The 15,748-nt window shown below is 39.5% G+C and overlaps 1 protein-coding gene across 1 annotated transcript; it reads right to left on the bottom strand.

The window, feature by feature from the left end:
- Positions 1-928: 928 nt before the first annotated feature.
- LOC140833663 (uncharacterized mitochondrial protein AtMg00860-like) lies at positions 929-1,810 on the bottom strand. Its single transcript, XM_073197989.1, has 3 exons — positions 1,750-1,810; positions 1,396-1,518; positions 929-1,218 (listed from the first exon to the last, which is right to left on the bottom strand). Exons 1-3 carry the CDS (start codon positions 1,808-1,810, stop codon positions 929-931), a joined length of 474 nt encoding a protein of 157 aa, XP_073054090.1.
- Positions 1,811-15,748: the final 13,938 nt, after the last annotated feature.

Genomic DNA, 15,748 nt, shown 5'->3' with positions numbered 1-15,748 from the left:
AACCCACTTCGAAACATAATCAACTGTCAACAGTATAAAAAGATAGCCTCCTGATGAAATCAACGGCCCATGAAGTTCATCCCCCAAATATAAAAATATCATACACAAGAATCGGGTTTTGGGGCATTTAATTTCTATGGGACAATGAAACCGTTCTTTGGTATTGTTCACAGCTTTTACAGAACATATAGACATCTTTAAAAAGTGTTTCCCAGTATAATCCATTATCCAAATTTTTTCTAGCAGTTCGTTTTGGTCCAAAATGACCACCACATGCACAATTATGACAAAAAGCCAAAATTGATTTATGTTCATTTTCAAATGCACATTTCATAATCACTTGATCAGCACAAAACTTCCATAAATGAGGTTTATCCCACACATAATACTTTGTTTCACAATGAATCTTTACCTTACGGGATTTGCCAAGACTGTTAGGTAAAATTCCGGTAACCAAGTAATGAACTATGTATGCATACCAATGAATCATACCTATCACTCTAAACAGTTGATCATCAGGAAAAAAATTCAGAAATAGGAAAACACCTTCTTCTTTCACCAGCCTACTCAGATAATCAGATATTAGGTTTTCAAATCCTTTCCGATCTTTGATTTCAATGTCGAATTCTTTGAATAAGAGTACCCATCTTATCAATCACGATTTTGATTCCTTTTTCGTTAATAGATATTTTAATGTTGGGTGATCAGAAAACAATTTTACTTAAAAGCCAAGCAAATATGATCGAAATTTATCTAGGGCAAAAACAATAACTGAAAGCTCTTTTTCCGTAGTGGTATAGTTGCACTGTGCAAGATCCAATGTTTTTGAAGCATAGTATATGACACGACTCTTCTTATCAATTCACTAGCCTATAGCAGCTCCCACTGCATAATTGATCGCATCACACATGATTTCAAAAGGCAAATTCTAGTCAGGTGGTTGGATTACGGGCACTATGGTCAACATGTTCTTGAGTTTGTCAAAAGCCTCCTTGCAATCTTCCCCAAACTCAAAAGGCACATCCTTTTGGAGTAACTTGGACATCGGCATAGCAACCTTTGAAAAATCCTTAATAAACATACGGTAAAAACCTGCATGTCCAATAAAACCTCGAACTTCCTTAACGTTAGTGGGGAAGGGTAAGTTAGTGATAATATCAACTTTGACTTTATCAACCTCTATTCCCCTAGAAGAGACCACATGTCCCAACACAATCCCTTCAGTCACCATGACATTTTTCGAAATTCAAAACCAAATTGGTTTCAATGGATCTTTTCAAAATCTTAGACAAATTATTCAAACAGTTGTAAAACGATTTCCCATAGACAATGAAATCATCCATAAATACCTCAATGAATTTCTCGATATATTCAGAAAATATACTAAGCACGCACCTCTGAAACATACCTGGAGCATTACAAAGTCCAAAGATATTATTCTGCAAGCAAATGTTCCAAAAAAGCATGTTAAAGTCGTCTTATCCTGATACTCTTGAGCAATGAATATCTGATTATAACCTGAAAATCCATCAAGAAAACAAAATTAAGTTTTTCCATCAAGTCTTCCAAAGTATGATCAATAAAAGACAAGGGAAATGATCATTTCTGATAGCTAAATTAAGCTTTCGAAAGTCAGTAATATACATCATCCATTTTGCATCCTTGTAGGGACCAACTCACTATTTTGTTTTCTTACCACAGTGATACCCGTTTTCTTTGGTACAACATGGAACAGACTTATCCACTTACCATCAGAGATCGGATATATTATCCCTTCCTCTAAAAGCTTTAGGATTTCTTTCATTACCATTTCCGTCATCACTGGATTCAGTTTTCTTTGGATTTCTCTTACTGATTTGGAATTATTTTCCAAACAAATTCTAAGCATGCAAATAGAAGGGCTCATGCCTTTGATATCCACCAGAGTCCTGTAAAATGTTTTTTTTTGTGCTCTCTTAGGGCTAACCTCTCTTCTTGTTCATCACTCAGCCTCTTCGAGATGATCACTGGAAAAGTCTCATCACTACCCAAATATATACATCACGTGTTCTGGCAAAATTTTCAACTCCAATTTGGGTGCCTATAAACAGAAGGTAGTAATTTCTTATGAGAGATTGAAATTCTAGCTTCTAAATTTTCCACCACTGTTTGTGATTCCCATTTCAGCTTCTGAAAAATTTCCCAAGTTTCAACTATTTCTCCTTCCACATCCAACTATTCATGCATATGAAATTTGTCAAATTCGTATTCCTCCTCAAATTGTTCATACACAATTGAATCAACAATATCAATATAACATATAGAGTGATTTTCATTTGGGTATTTCATAGCATCGAAAATACTAAATTTCACAATCTCTTTGTCGAATTCAATGGAAAATGTGCTCTCTTCCACATCAATCTTGGATCTAGTAGTTTTCATTAAATGTATCCTGATAGAATTGGGGCTGAAATAGCAGTGGAGTCCTCTTCCATTTGCAGTATATAGAAATCTACAGGAAATATCAATTCTTTAACATGCACCAATACATCGTTAACAACTCCTTACAGATAAGCATTAGATCGGTTTGCTAATTGAATCGCCACTATATTTTCTTTCAAAGGACCAAAATTTAAAGCACAATAAATTTAATATGGCATGACATTAATGGATGCACCTAGATCTAGCATGTCACACTCAATTTTCAAATTACCAATAACACAAGACATCGTAAACATACCTGAATCCTTGCATTTATTTGGTAATGACTTCAAATTTAGCATATATTGGGATCTGTTTTATGGCATCTGGTCAGAGGAATATTGACATCTACTTTCCTGAATTTTTACAACACTTCTTTCACATAGCCAAACTTTTTGGATTTTTCCAACCTATAAGGAAATGGAGGAACAATTGCATTAGAAGTAGTAGACGAAGGAGATTTAGAATTTACCTTTGTTTGCTTGTCAGATTCTCCTTCAACCTCTTCATCTGTGTCTCTTCCTTTAGTATCCTATGTAGCTGGAGTAGGATTATTCTCAATCTCCTTCCCACTCCTTAATACCAATGCACTTGCATTTTCTTTTGGATTAACTTCCATTTGAGACGAAGATTTTTCAAAATTCATTGCCTCCAATTTGCTAACTGATATAGAGATTTGAGTGATTTGGTTTCCTAGATTATGAAGGCTGGTCCTTGTTTCCTATTGAAATTTTTGAATGTTCTCAACTAAGGCCTTCACAATTTCATCTAGGGATATACATGAGTTAGAGGCTTGCGTAGGTGGTGTATGTTTGTTAAAGTTTTGTTTTGGATATTCTTGTTGGCTTCTTGATATAGCTGGAATTCAGATGATCTTTCCATCCTGGATTGCAACTATTAGAATATGGATCGTACCGACGCTGAGGCTGTCCAGTAAATCCATCAATTGCATTAACTTGCTGCGTTAGATCTTCTTGTAGTGTAGGGCACATGTCCGCCGAATGTCCAACAATCGCACATATACCACAAGCTTTGGATTGTTGTAATTGTCCTACAACCAAATTTTCCAAAAGAGATGTCAAATAATCTAACTTTTTTATCGATATGATTAGCGCTTACCTCATTAACTTGGCGTGGAGGTTATCTTGCCTAGTTCCAAACTGTTGTGCATTGGAATCCATGTTAAAGATTAGAGCTTGTGCCTCTTGAGGTTTTTTGTTTTCTAACACACATACAATTACAACATCAATAATGTTTCTATCGAAAAGTGAGAGAACCTCGTAGAAATATTGGACTATGAGTTGTTTTGGAATCTGATGTTGAGGTCAACTAGCACATAACTGCTTAATTCTCTCCCAATATTCGTATAAAGTCTCCCCTTATAACTGTCTAATCCCACAAATGTCGTTCCTAATATTTGATGCTCGTGAATCTGGGAAGAACTTCTGCAAATATTATTGTTTCATATTGTCCCAATTCGTTATCGTTCCAGAGGGCAAGTAATAGAGTCAATCATTAGTTTTTCTACTTAAGATAATGGTAAAGCTCAGAATGAGATTTGCTCCTCCGTAATCCCTTGTGGTTTCATGGTTGTGCACACAATATGAAACTCTTATAGATGCTTGTGAGGTTCTTCACCTGCAAGACAATATAAAGTAGGCAATGAGTGATATAAATCCGTTTTTAATTCAAAGGTAGCATCAATAGTAGAGAATTGAGTGCATAATGGTTGTTGAATAACATTAGGATTAGCCAACTCCCTGAGGGTTCTTTGAGATAATTCTAATGTTACTTCTTCATCACTCACACTTCTTGCAGTGTTAAGATCAAGATCGGATTCTCTTTTAGTGTCACTTGACTACATAGCTACGTTTAAACCAGGAGATGACGATGATGATGGTTGTTTACCTCGTAGAATTATTTCTTTCCTCAATCTTCAAGCCGTCTTCTCGATTTTTGAAATATATTCGAGTTCACCTATACAAGAAGAACGAGGCATAAAAAGAAAATAAAATAACTAAACCCAAAAGAAACTAACCTCGTTTTTGGAATATTTCAAGTTCGCAATCTTGATTTTGATGTCTACAAAACCTTTTCTTTTGTTTCTAATAATTTTATCTAAGTGCGCAGAAACTGGAAATGATCAGAATTCGAACTGATCAGTTATCGAGCAAAAACTGAAGCTATCGAGACGCAAACTGAAAACGCCAACTGATCGACCAAATTGAACTAGTTCAACTGAAATATCAAAAAACCAGTTCAACTGATTGTGGAGCGCCCTTACCCGAGCCACTACTAAACATACTAATAAACATGCAACATTAAACTTAATAACAACAATTAAACAGCGAAAACCAAATACTTAATCATATTACAACCCAAATGAAAACAAAACAATAACAACAGGCTTAAACATTAATAAAACCATAACAAATACATGATTCTGAACGAGAAAACGATAAACCACAGAAAACCTCCACTGGATCACCACCGAAAATCCAACTGCTCTAGCCACTTCCTTGGTCGTCCGAACCGTCCAACCGAAGACCTACCCGGTGGAATGGGGTGCCCAAGATGAAAACAAGAACGTGAGCTACAATCGCCCAATACAATAATGTACGGGTACACAAACTGATATGACGCATGAAAAATGCAATATGCTCGGATAAAAATGATCAAGTCAAGAATCTCATGCTCAATCTAGAGGCGCTCGAGTGTATAGTTTCTGATCTGCCATAGGCATGTTTTGGCTCACACACTCATCATCAAGACGTGGACCTGCAATGTCCAGGTCATCAGAGCCCGCGGGTTCCGTCGGACACTGTAGCTCTCGATGCCCCATCGTCCACAATACAGAATAAGACTGAGCGGCCCCAACAAACGAGGTATATCTCAAATGATATCAGGCTCAACATGATATGTCATGCACAATATGCCAAAGCAGTAAAACATGTATCATGCAACAGATAAATATGCAGCATAAAAATCTGTATACTACGCTTGGATATCTCAGTCAGTACATCACGTACCTCACTAAAACAATCTGACAGAAAGCTCTGAACCTAGACAATACCAACATAATGAAATCACTACCATACCAGAACAAACATGCTACAAGTTCTCCCTAATGATCCTTAAATCACTATCTAAGGATTTTGGATTATACCTGCGTCCGTCGTCAGCCCGCTGATGATGTCTAGATCTCAGTTCACCGACCCCTCCTCGAGTCGATACTAGCTCCGAAACTTCCCGACACCAAAGTGCCCTAGAAACTGACTAGAAACTATGGTATAACTAGAACTCTCTCTGAAAAATGCGGTGAAGGAAACAAAAGAATTCGGCTTCCATCTATAGGCTGCATCCGAACTATTTCAGAAAATGCGAACCAATCTTATCTACCACGTGTCAGAATCTCATTGGTCTAGTTGGATTTCTCGAGATAATGAAATCTGAAGTAGATCGGGTTATCCATTTAAAATTCGGTGGATACCAACAGCTTAATCCCAGATTATCAATTCCTTATTAATACTTAATTAACAACTCATTAATTATCTCTTAATTAATACTTCAATCAAAACAAATATTCGGGTCATTACATCCTCCCCTCTTTACAAAGATTTCGTCATCGAAATCAAAACTGAAGTACAATACAACTGAATAAAATACAACTCAAAACAAATGAGGATACTCTGAGCGCATACGACTCTATAACTCCCAAGTCACTTATGCAGTACCTTGGCGTTGCCATTGCACTAGAACAAGTGGAATGGTCTTATTTCTGAGCTTTTTCTCTTTCCTACCCAGGATTAAAAGCAGCTGCTCGACATAAGTCAAGTATTCTTAAAGTTGAATATCTGTCGGACTAAGAACGTGCGATTCATCTGCTACATACCGTCGTAGCAATGATACATGAAAGACATTATGAATGCTGGACAGATACGTCGGTAAAGCCAATCGATACGCCAAATTTCAACACATTCCAAGATCTCAAAAGGTCCGATGAATCTTGAGGCTAATTTTCCCTTGAGTCCAAATCTCATCACCTTGCGGAACGGTGAAAATTTAAGGAAAAGTTTTTCCCCTGACTGAAACTGTAGAGGTATACGCTTGGTATTTGCGTAACTCGATTGACGATCTTGTGTAGTTTTAATTCTCTTCTTGATCAATTCCACTACATCAATCGCCCGTTGCACTAATTCAGGTCCTTGCACTTGTCATTCTCCTACTTCGTTCCAAAACAATGGAGTACAACAACTTCTACCATACAATGCTTCGAACGGAGCCATACCAATGCTACTGTGGTAGCTATTGTTATATACAAACTCCACAAGCGGCAGATGATCATGCCATGCTGGTCCAAAATCCAAAGCACAAGCACACAACATGTCCTCAAGTGTCTGAATAGTCCTCTCAGACTGACCATCGGTCTCTAGATGATATGAAGTACTCAGACTCAATGTCGTCCCCGACGCTTTTTGAAAATTTCCCCAGAATCTTGAGGTAAAGCGTAGATCCCTGTCACTGACTATACTTGTTGGCACACCATGATATTTAAGAATCTCTTGGATGTATAGTCTTGCCATGCGATCGAAATTATATTCCCGACTATACGGAATGAAATGTGCTGACTTAGTCAGTCGGTCTACAAGAACCCAAATTGCATCACAATTCTTAGAAGACAACGGCAAGTGGATGACAAAATCCATCGTTACATGCTCCCACTTCCACTCAGGGATAGGAAGATTCTGAAGTATCCTCCTGGTCGTCGATGTTCAGCTTTCACTTGCTGACAAACTAAACACTTGGCTACAAACTGGTAAACACTTCTCTTCATACCTTTCCACCAAAACTTGGTCTTCAAATCCTTACCAGATGTATTGTCTCCGTTACCTAACCTTGCTAAATTTTGCACCTTCGGATTAGAAAACTGAGCTTCTCTGATTTTGGCATACAACATCGGTTCAGATAAAATGCTCGTTACTCGAATGTGTTCCATTCCTTTCTTATGGCGGAAGTGAAATCCCAGAGAACAACGATCTTGGAGTACACTTGATATGAAACTTGTCTGAAGTGCAGATAATCTCACCTTGCGACTAAGAGCATCAGCTGTAAGATTCGCAGATCCTTGATGATACTTGATTTCGCAATCATAATCCTTTAGCAAATCCATCCATCTTCTTTGACGCATATTCAACTCTGCTTGAGTGAAGATATACTTCAAACTCTTGTGATCTGTAAAGATCTCAAATCTTTCTCCGTAGAGATAATGTCGCCAGATCTTCAAAGCAAACACAATCGCTGCCAATTCCAGATCATGAACTGGGTAATTCTCTTCATGCTTCTTCAACTGTCTGGATGCATATCCAATCACATGACCATTCTGGGTTAAAACGCACCCAAGTCCTGAAGTGATGCATCAGTGTACACAATGTACCCTCCTGATCCAGATGGCAGAGCTTAAACTGGTGCAGTTGTCAAACGTTGACGCAGTTCATTGAAACTATTTTCACAATCATGTGTCCATTCGAACTGCACATTCTTACACGTCAGTTGAGTCACTGGTTTGGCTATCTGAGAAAATCTTGAAATGAATCTCCGGTAATAACCTGCCAAACCTAGAAAACTTCTTATCTCTTGAGCTGATTCCGGTCGTGCCCCAACTCAAAACCGCTCCATGATATCGACCTAGGCTTCAGCAACATCATCATTCTCATATCCGGTCAACGGTGGAGGTCCAATCTTCATGAAATCCATAATGTTGACACGGTACCTACGTCTCCTTTCATCATTATCTCGGTGACGCCTTCCGTCACGATCTCTACGACGATGTTCTCGGCCAGCCTCATCATCGCCATAACGGCCATGTCCCACACTTCCGTGACTGCTTCCATCTCCTGACATCTGAAAGGAAACCAAAATCAACCTCTAAATCTTCAAACAGAATTACTAATGTCCCAAAACTCTTTGCATGCTCTGATACCACCAAATGTAGCGCTCTTACCCAAGCCACTACTAAATAGACTAATAAACATGCAACATTAAACTTAATAACAAAAATTAAACAGCGGGAACCAAATACTTAATCATCTTACAACCCAAATGAAAACAAAACAATAACAACAGTCTTAAACATTAATACAAGCATAACAAATACATGATTCTGAACGAGAAAACGATAAACCACAGAAAACCTCCACTGGATCACCACCGAAAACCCAACTGCTCTAGCCACTTCCTTGGTCGTCCGAACCGTCCAACCGAAGACCTACCCGGTGGAATGGGGTGCCCAAGATGAAAACAAGGACGTGAGCTACAATCGCCCAATACAATAATGTACGGGTATACAAACTGATATGATGCATGAAAAATGCAATATGCTCGGATATCAATGATCAAGTCAAGTATCTCATGCTCAGTCTAGAGGTGCCCGAGTGTGTAGTTTCTGATCTGCCATAGGCATGTTTTGGCTCACACACTCATCATCAAGACGTGGACCTGCAATATCTAGGTCATCAGAGCCCGCGGGTTCCGTCGGACACTGTAGCTCTCGATGCCCCATCGTACACAATACAGATTAGGGCTGAGCGGCCCCAACAAACGAGGTATATCTCAAATGATATCAGGCTCAACATGATATGTCATGCACAATATGCCAAAGCAGTAAAACATGTATCATGCAACAGATAAATATACAGCATAAAAATGTGTATACTACGCTTGGATATCTCAGTCAGTACATCACGTACCTCACTAAAACAATCTGACAGAAAGTTCTGAACCTAGACAATACCAACATAATGAAATCACTACCAAACCACAACAAACATGCTACAAGTTCTCCCTAATGAACCTTAAATCACTATCTAAGGATTTAGAATTATACCTGCGTCCGTCGTCAGCCCGCTAATGATGTCTCGATCTCAGTTCACCGACCCCTCCTCGAGTCGATACTAGCTTCGAAACTTCCCGACAACAAAGTGCCCTAGAAACTGATTAGAAACTATGGTATAACTAGAACTCTCTCTGAAAAATGCGGTGAAGGAAACAAAAGAATTCGGCTTCCATCTATAGGCTGCATCCGAACTATTTCAGAAAATAAAAACGAGTCCTATCAACCCCCTCATACTAACCTTTTGCTCGCCCTCGAGCAAAACAGGTTAAAGCACGAGACTCTAAACAAACACAACAAACACAAAATACTCAAACAAGAAATAACCAACACAAGTAAATGTCAATGGTGAGTTAAAAACTTTTATGCTCATGCCTCAGTGAACTTTCCCACAGACAAATCATAATCAAGTCAAATCACAAACGAATACTCATTCTCATCTACACATAAATCTTGACACTAATTTGAACATGTGTATGTGTCATGATGGGTCTAGTCATTCGTACTTCAAATAGATCAATCATCAAATCATGCGAGTCACTCAATTAACACTTCAATACAAGTCTCACTAGCATGCACCCCCGTGTCCATTTATCACTAACCATAAATTGAACTTTTATTCAATTATTAAGTGCAGATAAGGGTGTCGAAAAGAAGGAAAATAAGCTCAAGTGGCTAAAAGTTGGGAGTACACCGATCATTTTCATTGTGCAATCGTCAAGACTTTTCGTCTGACTTTCCTCGTCTTCTTACATATCCAACTTTTAGCCTAGGAATAGAATTTCATTCCTTTTATTTCGGCTCCCCCTCACCTTACATCTCCCTTTTTTTTTTTAAGATGCACAATTTTTACACATGTACTCCCTAGGCTAAGAATATATAAGTTTGGATTACAGCTGGTTAGGGGTATGATATTTTAATTCAGTGCATTGAAAAGGAGGTAAATGTAAAGTTCAAGGCAAATCAAATGTTCTCATTCAAGGTCCCAATTAGTGACTTATTTTCACGGGTTTACATGCTAAATCAACTCATAAATGATGCCTTTCAAGGTAACCACACACAACCTTCAAATTTCACCATTATTCCTACCAAATTCTAGTCCCCACACATATGTGCTCAAAAAGTTCAAACTTTGTACCAAAATTCATGCTTTAACAATCAAGAGTACCATTCATGAAGTGACCCAATCAATACTTTTGTATACTATCAATTCAACATCATCCTTGGCTCATAAACTATGTCTTCTCACCATAAACGACACCAAACATGCAATACTATAACGGACTAAAAACAACCAACTCAAAACAAGCAATACTAACAACACCAAATAAACTCCCATAACTGAAACTTGACACCACCAAAGTAATATAAACTCCACCAAACAAAAGAAATGCAACTAACTTAAAACCAATTAACTAAGAAAACATAACAATCTACCCCCCTCATACTAGAGTTTCGCAATGCCCTCATTGCACAAAACGAAACAAACACTAAAAACATCAAAACTCATGAATGTAAATGCAAAGACAGAATATGCAAAATAAAAAGAAAGGAGAAACAGTAAACTCCCCTGATCAGAAATCATCCTCCTCCTCATTCTCTGGCGGTGGAACTCCCTCTTCAGCTGCTGGGGGCATAGGATAATTGTACTGAAAATGGAAGGGTGGCGGGTATGCGGGTGTAGGTGGCCGTCCGGAAGTGTCGATGCCCAGATGAGTTGAGATCCCTTGCACCAAGTAGTCGATGTTCTAAATGTGAGCCTGATTAACGGCCTGGTACTGAGTCTGATAATTGACCCAAGCGCCCAATTCGTCGACGCGATCTCGCATGGCACGGCGGCGTGGCTACGGAGGTGGTGGTGCATGTACTAAGGCCGGAGGTGGTTGAGCTGCTCTCCCATAATCGAAAAATACCTCCACGGGCAGCTCAGCCTGTCTTTTCTCCCTCTTGGATTTATAAAGAGCCTCATCAATGGCTCTCATCGGCGGTAACCACTCATCATCATCTGCGAATATCACCCCCGCTCGGGCACACAGCTCAGTCACTATCGTCGGGAAGTAAAAAGCCAAATTGCTGCTATTAATACACATGTTAAGCTGTCCGAAAATGAGCTTGCCCACATCAATCACCATCCCGATACAGATGGAATAAAGAACAACCGCCCGCTCACGCTGCACATCACTCGTATGGCCGACCGGCATCAATCTCTTAGACAAGAATGCATACCACAATGCCTTCTCCACTTTCAAAAATTTTTCAAGAAATATCGTATAAGTCCCCGGTTGTTTCCATGTGGTGCCCGGATAACAGAGTGTGCGAATGATCAAATCATAATCCGGGTTAAGCACCCACGCCTGAAACACCGAATCGTCCACCGACGGTAAACCCAACATTTCATTGATCGTCTTGGAATCATACGGTACTAGATGTCCCCTAACAATTGCATTATACTCATTCCCCTCCGAAGCATTGGCATAAAATTCACGCACAACCGGAACCACTGCTGCATTCGGTTGTGCTACAAAGATATTCCACCCTCGTCTTTCTATTTGGGACTCCGAAAACTGATCGATAATAAACGAGCTAAATCCACGCTCAGGGATTGGTTTCCTATGTAGTCTAGCATGTTCAAATCTCTCCCTAGCTTTTTCATTCACAAACATAGATGGAGTGGACCGAGAACTAGAAGCACCATGAGTTACCTTAGATCTTTTGGGTGCCATGTCGAGACTGGAGTGCACAAAGTATCAAAACGCCGGAAAATTTTTGAGGGTCGCCGGAGATGCTCACCGGAATCTGTGGAAGATGACCGGAGTTGCTTGAAAGAGTACCAGAGAAGAAAATATTGTAGCCTAAATGCTTCCTGGTGGAGTGTATAGACCAAGATTGAGTCTTTGCCCTGAAAAATCACCAAATAATATGTCTTGAGCACAAAAGATGGAAGGAGGCGCCGAAAAAGAGGCGGCGGTGGCCGGAAATCGCTTGGGTTCGCCGGAGAGTTGAGTTCTTGACCGGAAAAATCGCGTCTTGATACTCGGTGAAGGTGAGGGTGCACGATTGTACCTGAAATTTGGTGAGAAGAGATGAATTGAGTGAGATTGAGAGAGTGGGGGCGAAAAATTCGGAAAGGGGGGCGAGGGTTTCGAGTGGGGAGAGGAGAAAAAAGTGTAGCAGATTTTAAGTCTGCGCGATCCGCCCGGGCGGCTATAAGTTTCCGCCTGGGCGGATATTCCTCGAATTTTTTTTGAAAAGGGCACGCCCGGGCGGATGTAAGTTTCCGCCCGGGCGGATGGTCCTCGAAATTTTTTTTTGAAAAGGGCGCGCTCGGGCGGAAGCTTCACGGCTGTGCACACCAAAATATTTTTGTTTTTTTTTTAATATAAGACTAAACAAGAGCAAGAGAAAATAAACAAATCGACACGAAAGAAAAATTAAATCAAATGCAAGAGAAGGGGAAGAAAAGTAGTTCTCAATTTATAGTCGAGAGCTTGACTGTCGGTCCGTCTCAGTTCGGCATGTCTTGGAACCGGGTGATTCCAAGTTGTGGCTCGATTTTGCCACCCATGTAGTGCCTAAGGCGCTGGACATTGACCGTAAATGTCCCATCCTTCCCATCTTTCAACTCTACCGCTCCCGATGGGTATACTTTCGAAATCACGAATGGACCGGACCATCGTGACTTCAGTTTTCCGGGAAATAGTCGCAACCGGGAGTTGTAGAGCAGGACGTTTTCACCTTCTTTGAATTCTCTTTCGATGATCCGCCTATCATGAGCCTTCTTTGTCTTTTCTTTGTATGACAGTGCTAGATCATAGGCCAGATTCCAGAATTCCTCCAACTGATCTAGTTGAAGCAAACGTCGTTCACCTGCATCAATAAAGTTAAAGTTTAGTGCTTTTGTTGCCCAATATGCCCGATGCTCTAACTCTACAGGTAGATGACATGCTTTACCAAACAAAAGCCTATACGGTGTAGTGCCTATAGGTGTTTTAAAAGCAGTCCTATATGCCCACAGAGCATCGTCTAACCTTACCGACCAATCTTTCCTATTGACACCTACCACTTTCTCCAAAATTCGCTTTATCTCTCGGTTAGACACTTCCACTTGACCACTCGTCTGGGGGTGATAGGGGGTAGATATCTTATGTGTGACACCATATTTGCTCAAAAGTTTTTCAAATAGTTTGTTGCAAAAATACGTGCCACCATCACTAATGATTGCTCGTGGTGTTCCAAATTGGTTAAAAATGTTTTTCTTTAAAAATTTTAGGACCACTTGAGCATCATTAGTGGCAGACGCTTCCGCCTCTACCCACTTAGACACATAATCCACCGCAACCAAGATGTAATTTTTCGTGAAAGAACTAGGAAACGGTCCCATAAAGTCTATCCCCCACACATCAAAAACCTCACACTCAATGATATTATTTAAAGACATTTTGTGACGGTTAGAGATGTTACCTGTCCGCTGGCATTTATCACAATGTAGCACATAAGAACGAGCATCTTTAAAGAGAGTTGGCCAATAAAAGCCACATTCAAGTACCTTGGATGCCGTCCTTATTGGTCCGAAATGACCACCTACCTCACGGTCATGGCAATGGTTGAGAATTTGATCAAACTCTTCCTCCGCAACACACCGTCTTATCATGAAATCTGCACAAATTTTAAACAAAAACGGTTCCTCCCAAAAATAGTATTTCACGTCAGAAAAGAATTTCTTTCGTTGGTGAAACGATATGTTTGGTGGAGGTGTGCATGTGACAAGAAAGTTAGCGAAATTTGCATACCATGGACAATGTTTCATCTCAAGCAATTGTTCATCAGGAAACCAGTCATCTATATCATCGTCACTGCCCTTAATTCTAACATGCTCAAGCCTAGACAGATGATCAGCAACTACATTTTCCACACCCTTTTTATCTCGAATCTCGAGATCAAATTCTTGCAATAATAAAATCCACCTAATTAACCTAGGTTTCGCATCTTTCTTAGCAAGAAAGTATTTTAGGGCAGAATGATCTGTATACACAGTTACTTTAGACAGAACAAGGTATGAATGAAATTTGTCGAAAGCAAATACTATAGAAAGTAATTCCTTTTCAGTAGTAGCGTAATTCAATTGAGCATCATTTAAAGTCTTACTTGCATAGTAGATGGTATGAAATACCTTGTTCTTCCTTTGACCCAGCACCGCACCAATAGCTGTATCACTAGCATCGCACATCACCTCAAACGGTAACTCCCAATCAGGGACAGTCAGAACAGGTGCTGTCACCAAGCTTTCCTTGAGTATCTCGAATGCATGCAGACAAGTAGAATCAAAATTAAATTCAACATCTTTCATCAACAAAGAGGATAAAGTTTAGCAATTTTAGAAAAATCTTTAAGAAAACTCCTATAAAAACCAGCATTCCCTAGGAAACTTCTAACTCCTTTTATTGATGAAGGTGGTGGTAGGTTTTTGATTACTTCCACCTTGGCCTTGTCGACCTCAATTCCATTATCTGATACCTTGTGTCCTAACACAATCCCCTCTTGAACCATAAAATGACACTTCTCCCAATTTAACACCAAATTGCTCTCTTCACATCTAATTAACACCAAGTTCAGATTCTCTAAACATTCATTAAATGAGGAGCCAAAAATTGAGAAATCATCCATAAAAATGTCAAGGAAATTTTCAATCATGTCATGAAAGATAGCGGTCATGCATCTTTGAAATGTTGCAGGTACATTGCATAAACCAAAGGGCATACGCCTAAACGCAGAAGTACCATAAGGGCAAGTGAAAGTAGTTTTCTCTTGGTCCTCAGGTGTAATTGTGATTTGATTGTATCCCGAGTATCCATCTAAAAAGCAATAAAATTCATGACCTGCTAATCGTTCAATCATTTGAACGATAAATGGCAAGGGAAAGTGATCTTTACGGGTTGTATCATTCAATTTCCTATAATCTATGCACACACGCCAACCCGTAACAGTTCTAGTGGGAATCAACTCATTTTTTTCATTAGTAATAACAGTAATCCCACCATTTTTGGGCACACATTGTACAGGACTTACCCATGCACTATCAGAGATAGGATATATAATACCTGCATCCAGAAGTTTAATTGTTTCAGCTTTTACTACCTCTTGCATCTTTGGATTGAGTCTGCTTTGTGGTTGTGCTAGAGGTGAGTATTTATCTTCCATCAGAATTTTGTGCATGCAGATCGAAGGACTTATCCCTTTTATGTCTGAAACCTTCCAAGCGAATGCTCCTTTATGCTCCTGGAGGACTCCCAAGAGCTTACTCTCCATATCATCTGTCAAAGAAGAGGAAATAATAACAGGCAATTTATTATTTTCTCCTAAATATACGTACTTGAGATGTGGAGGTAGTGGTTTGAGCTC

This window comes from Primulina eburnea, chromosome 6 (genome assembly GCF_022965805.1).
Source record: "Primulina eburnea isolate SZY01 chromosome 6, ASM2296580v1, whole genome shotgun sequence".
Classification (NCBI taxonomy): Eukaryota; Viridiplantae; Streptophyta; class Magnoliopsida; order Lamiales; family Gesneriaceae; genus Primulina; species Primulina eburnea.
Note: the sequence above shows the minus strand (reverse complement) of the source record. Positions and strands in the feature narration are given on the sequence as shown.